At 50.8% G+C, this 5717-nt stretch overlaps 1 protein-coding gene across 1 annotated transcript; it reads left to right on the plus strand.

Annotated features, from left to right (window-relative positions):
- The first annotated feature begins 3984 nt into the window (after positions 1 to 3984).
- On the plus strand, positions 3985 to 4930 carry FNDC11 (fibronectin type III domain containing 11). Its single transcript, XM_072879510.1, has one exon. It carries the CDS (start codon positions 3995 to 3997, stop codon positions 4928 to 4930), a length of 936 nt encoding a protein of 311 aa, XP_072735611.1. The 5' UTR covers positions 3985 to 3994.
- The last annotated feature ends 787 nt before the right edge of the window (positions 4931 to 5717 follow it).

Genomic DNA, 5717 nt, shown 5'->3' on the forward strand with positions numbered 1-5717 from the left:
TGTGTGAAATGGCCTCAGTCTCACTGCAGAGAGCAAAGCACTGGAGTGTGTCTGGCCTCAGATGTAAAGACTGCAAGATTCACCCTTGAAAAGCAAAAATACCCTCACCCCACAGCATGCCATAGAGCCCAGCAGATCCCGTTAGTACCCCAGAACCACCTATGCTTTCCTGGGTGAATATTAACATCTGCGAAGCGGCAAAGAGCAAAGCTGAAGCATATCTGCGGGTATCCCAGATCCGCCCCACGCTGGGCTCGGAGCAGGTCCCAGGCAGAGCAGCAGTGGGGTGCTGACAATGATGTCCTAATGCTCAGGAATTCAGGGCAGGGTCATTCACAATCCTCCTCCCAAAAATGCTACAAACAGCACGATTGTTTGGAGCAGCCTGGATAGCTGGGCCTGCGAGGATTCACCAGCCCCAGAGGCAGAGGCGTACCTACACCAGGCGATTCAAAACCCCAGCAAGGGGCCTGCGGTGTGAGAAACAGGGCAGCCGTGTGCCGGCACGGCACTTCACCAAGGGCACCTCGCAGGGTGCCACGCGGACCTTAGGGCTTCCCCGGATGGAGCCAGCTTTTCTGCTCAGTGCCGTGCTCGTTACGCCTTGCTCTGAGCTAGCGTGCTGTGCGGACACAGCCAGCGAGCGTTTTCTGGCTGTCCTGCCTTAGCTACTTCATCCCTGTCTGCAGGGACCCTTGTTTCGAGGCCATGTCCCCGCAGTTCACTGCTGAGGTCTGGGCTCTGCAGGGATAAGAGAGCTTTAAATCAGCCCCCAGTGAAGCAGCTCAGTTAGGCTCCTTGGCCTTGGAGCTAGGGCTCATAAAACACTGAGGCTCCTGCCTAGCTCCGTGGAGCAGAGGTGAAATACTGGAGGAGCAATGGGAACATCACACACAGGGAAGCAAAGCTTTGGAAATCAAGTTTTGGATTCTCCAACGACCACGAACCCTGCAGTCCTCAGAAAATGGTCCTTTCGCCAGCTTAGTGCTCCCACAGCCCCACTGCAACAGCAAGGGCACAAGATGGGAGTGAAACAAAATGTGCCTGTTAAGGGGAAAGCACAGAGCCCTCGGCCCCTCTGCTCTTCTCCTCCGTGCCCTCCAGTACGATGGGAAACTGCCCGGGCACAGCCCTGGGGTGGGGGACAGAGCCGTCCCGCACCTCGAAGCGCACGATGCCCGGCCCAAGGATCGCGCTGACCCCTCGCCCCGTGCCCAGCACCAGGAGATGCATCACGCTGCGATTACAACAGCCAGGCATTGCGTGCCGGCCCGCTGTAAGCCACCTGAGTCACCGCTTTCAGTATAAAAACAGACGCCGCTAATTAAGCAGGAGAGCGTGGCTGCGCTCCTCTCCCCACACGTGCGGCCATCTCCCCTTGGGGCTGGCCTGGTGTCACTGAACCTGCGGGGACCCAAGGTACCATGTTTCCCCAGGGACCAGAGGGCAAAAGGCGGGGGGCAGCTGAGAATCGGATTACTGCGATTTATCGAGGGGAATGTACAAACAGTTTTGAGGCTAACAGTCCCGTAGAGAACAGCGGTATGTCCCCACAAAGCACTGCCGCCAAGAGCAGAAAGCATCACGGTGAAAAGCAGAGGCCTGGGGGAGAAGTCGGTGGGTGCCGGGGGCTCGGCCCTGCCAGCCAGGGCATGACTGGGTGGTGGAAACCGGCTGCAGGGAGAGGGAACAGCACCCGCGTCCGCCCAAGATGTTGGAGCCTCGTCCCCGGGCGGTTTGCCCGCGGCTGCCCGGGCCTGGGCGGTGGCGAGGGCAGGCAGGGCCCCCCCGGCCCCGGCCCCGGCCCCAGCCCAGGCCCCGGCCCCGGCCCCGGCCCCGCACGCCACAATGCGTCGCCATGGCAACGGCCGCGGCCTGCAGGGCTGCGGGCAGCCGGGCCGGGCCGCAGGTAGAGCCGGGCTGGGCCGGGCCGGGGCCGGGGCCGCTGGACGGAGCTCCCCGGAGCCTGACAAGGTGGGTCGGGGCTCGACGGGGCTGGGTAAGGCAGGCTGGGGCCTTCCCGGGCTTGGCCCTTGCCGGAGGGGCCAGGGGCCTGTCCCCCAGCCCGGGGCAGCGTGAGGAGGCCGCAGCCCTGGGATGAGCGCCTGGGAAGGCGTCGGGGTGGCTCCGGCTCCCGTGGGTGCCCACTTCACCCCCCCAAGCCCTGGCCTGGGTGAGCCCGGAGCCACGCAGCCCCGGGTTTGTGCAACTGCAGCCTGCCAGGCTGCAAACATAGTGGCGCTACTGGGAATGCAGCCGTTTCTGGCAAGAAAAAAAGGGATATAAAAACAGAAAGGGAAAACAAGCACAATCACAGCTCTGTCAGTGGGCAAACAGACTGCTCTAGAGAGCCAAATCGCTCTGAAAGCGGGGTAACGTAACCTGGTGCATGTGCTGTCCCTGTTGCACTCCATACGGGGATGCCGGGAACTGGCACTGCTTTGGTTTAGGTTTTTTTTTTTTGTGGAAAGAAAAAAGTGAAAAGGAAATACAGCTTGTTTTTTTAAGTTGACAGCTCTCTTGGTAAAAAAGTTGCTGCGAATGAGTGAATTAGTATAAACTGTAGTGCAGCTAGGGGCCAGACATCTGAAAGGTTTACAGACGCTTGAAATTCCTACGAGGAAGTGTTATTAGTTCTGTTATGTATTTAGGGAAAATGAGGCTAAGAAAAATTGCTTTGTCAACTAGATATCACCATCTAGCTTCTACAAGACACATAAGAATTAAAATATCCCAGTTAGATATTACAATAACTTACATAATTATAACCAGAAAATTACATAGAATGAGGAAAGCTACCTGTTGCTTGAGCATATCATCGCAGTCTGGCTGGGGTCACAAAATCTTACTTTCAGAATTCTGTATTTATTTATTTTTCAAATCAAGCGTGTTCAGCTCGTGAAAGCCACGTTCTCCGTGTCAAACTGGGTTCTCATTACGGTATCACCAACAACAGGGACACAGGCATTTATTTAGCTAATTTCTGTTTATGATACATAAGCTGCATGAGCCACAGGTACTTGAACTGAAGCACAACAGAGAAACACCTTCCATCTTGGCTCAGCAGGCACCACCAACCAGGGCATGGCTTTGTCAGTAAATGAAACAGCTAAGATTACGACAGAGAGCAGATACGGCGTCGCAAAGGACCACTACCTAAACACCTTCTTACCAGCAAACCGTTACCTGTTCACAGTGTTTCATTCTCTTACTGTACATTGTTTATAGACTAACACCGTTCTACAAGAAGGCAAGTAGGTGTCATGGGCCGAGGTGATGATGTAAACTAAAACCAAACAAAGGGAAAGCAATACATCACTGAAAACATTGTCAGGTTACGACTGTCGAGCCACTGTTGAAGGTAGAGGTGCAAGGAAGAACGCTGGCATTCCTCTTGAAAGCTGTTGTGAGATGGCACTCAGCCTATTGCGTGGTTCTGCTTGCTTGGGGGGCAGAGGGTTAATTTGAATCACCAAGGTGATTATGTAGCTGTAGGAACTACAGGCTTAGAAGATGGGTCTCAAACCTCAACAGCCTGGCAAATACAAAGAGAGAAAAATAGACGTCTCCAGAGATGTAGAAGAATGGAAAGAAATTGCTTACCAGAGTACAAAGGCATCTAATTAGAATGAAACAGAAGATAATAAGATAGGGAGAAATTTTGGCAGGGTATATCAGAGAATAATTCCTGACAGTGAATCTATTAAGCAGAGGTAGAACCTCTCAAGGGGGGGAGTAGCAGGAGACCAGTTGGTTGGAATATATAAAAGTGGACTATACAAAATATTAAAAACCATACAACTATAAAGGAAAATTCCTCTGGAACTACATCTAGTCTAACAGTTCTTTCCCATCTATAAATTTATAAGCTAAGCTTTAATTAAGAGAGGAGAGAAGAGTCACAGCCATGATTATACTCCCTCACAGCTGCTTTTGCTTTGGTTCTTAATGTTATTATTGCTGCTTTCTTACACAGCAACTGAGCTTTGGAATCATGGCTGTGATTTTGAATGAGTTTGAAACCAGTTTGGAGAGTACTGCGCACTGTGAAGAACAAGACAGTGCCAGCTGGGAGAGGTACTTGGAAAGGAGAAGCCTTGTTCTGCAGTTCCTGCACTCCAACCTGAGCCTCCACCACCTCCAGCACCACCAGAACAAAGTTGAGCTGCTGAAGAAGTGTTACTTTTACTTGGAGATTGAGCCCAAACACGTGAACGTGAGAGACCAGAACCACGTGATGCATCGCACTGACATCTTGCAACTAATAGACCCCTACCAATTCCAGAGGATGAAGAAGGTGGGAAAAAACCAGACTGAAATCCAGCTGACGCTTTTAACTGAGCTGTTAGAACAGCTGGAACGAGGTCGGGAGGAGCTGAGCTGTTACGTAGAGACCTGTGACATGATAACTTTCCTCTCCCGATGGGACTTGATAATGCAGAGGCTGTCCAAGCTCTCCGAGTTCATGGAAACTCTCCTTTCCTTGCAAGTGCCAGGAAAGCTCTATATCAAGCACCGTTTGGTGTCACATGCAGATCTTAGAGGCACTAGGCTCCCCAACATTAGGCTTTCTCTCAGTACAAAGATGCCACTGATTTTTGATCGAAAAGAATCATTTGCACACAAGAACTGGGCCAAGCTCAAGTGGTTTACCGAAAGTCAAGAGTCACACCTCGAACAATGTGAACTGCGCTTCACGTTACTGACAAACGGGAGTCAGACAGAAGTGGGATATGGTAGGACTCAGGAAGTCACCTCCAACACATACATAGTCCAGAACCTGCAGCCTGGCAGTTCGTACGAATTCACCATCAGAAGATCAGACACTCACACACTTGTCTTTAAAAAATGGCACGACAGCATTATATTGAAGACAAAAACTAACGCTGTTGAAGACACGGACAGCAACGCTTGTGCACCAAAAGGATGAGGTGGCACACAAGAACATTTTTCTCATTTTATCCATTTGAAAAAGATGAATGAGAAAAATTAAAGGTAAACCTTATTTTTAAACATTTTGCGTAAAACTGAACTCGTGCTTTCAACAACAATTCTACAAGCGCCTTCCCCAAATCTTTCCAGGTTAACAGTAACCCATTCCAAATTTCTCACACAAAATAGCATCCTTAGGCAGCATTCGGGATTCAACACTCACGTCCCACTGCCAGAATCACGGGTGGGAGCAGCTAGAAGCAGGCAGCCTTGCAGGACACCTCAAATGGAAAGCACGGGAGATTGAAGCATCTCCATCATCCAGTGCTTTCCATCCACCGAAATATGCCCAGTGCCAGCTTCTTGCAATGATGATGTTTTGGGGTTTTTTTACCCCAAGTTATTTCCCCCCCCCATCCTTCCTCCAAAACACCTGAACGGAATCCTAAGCTCTTCAAATCACTCGCCCTAACTTACCTCCATCTCTGGTTCCTCTCACCCTCTACACCCTGTGCCTTATAGGTACCTAAGCATGATTTCATGCTCACCCCTCTACAGTGCATTAAAAGATCACTGATTAAAAAAACCCACCCACCCAACCAAAAAAAACAACCAAAAAAACCCAAAACAGGGAAGAGCAATACATCCACACAACCAATATGTAGAAAACAAATCTTTTCTGCCAGGTACTGCAGTTAATGCTCATTTTCTTTTTTACCATTTGGTTCAGTCCAAATATAGCTGTCCCCACATAGGTTCTAGCCAAACCATCACATAAACAGACC

Source organism: Ciconia boyciana, chromosome 14, assembly GCF_034638445.1.
Source record: "Ciconia boyciana chromosome 14, ASM3463844v1, whole genome shotgun sequence".
NCBI lineage: Eukaryota > Metazoa > Chordata > Aves > Ciconiiformes > Ciconiidae > Ciconia > Ciconia boyciana.

Bases quoted from the DNA above. Each gene is read 5' to 3' on its own strand.
- FNDC11 (XM_072879510.1), top strand. From the start codon at position 3,995: ATGGCTGTGATTTTGAATGAGTTTGAAACCAGTTTGGAGAGTACTGCG.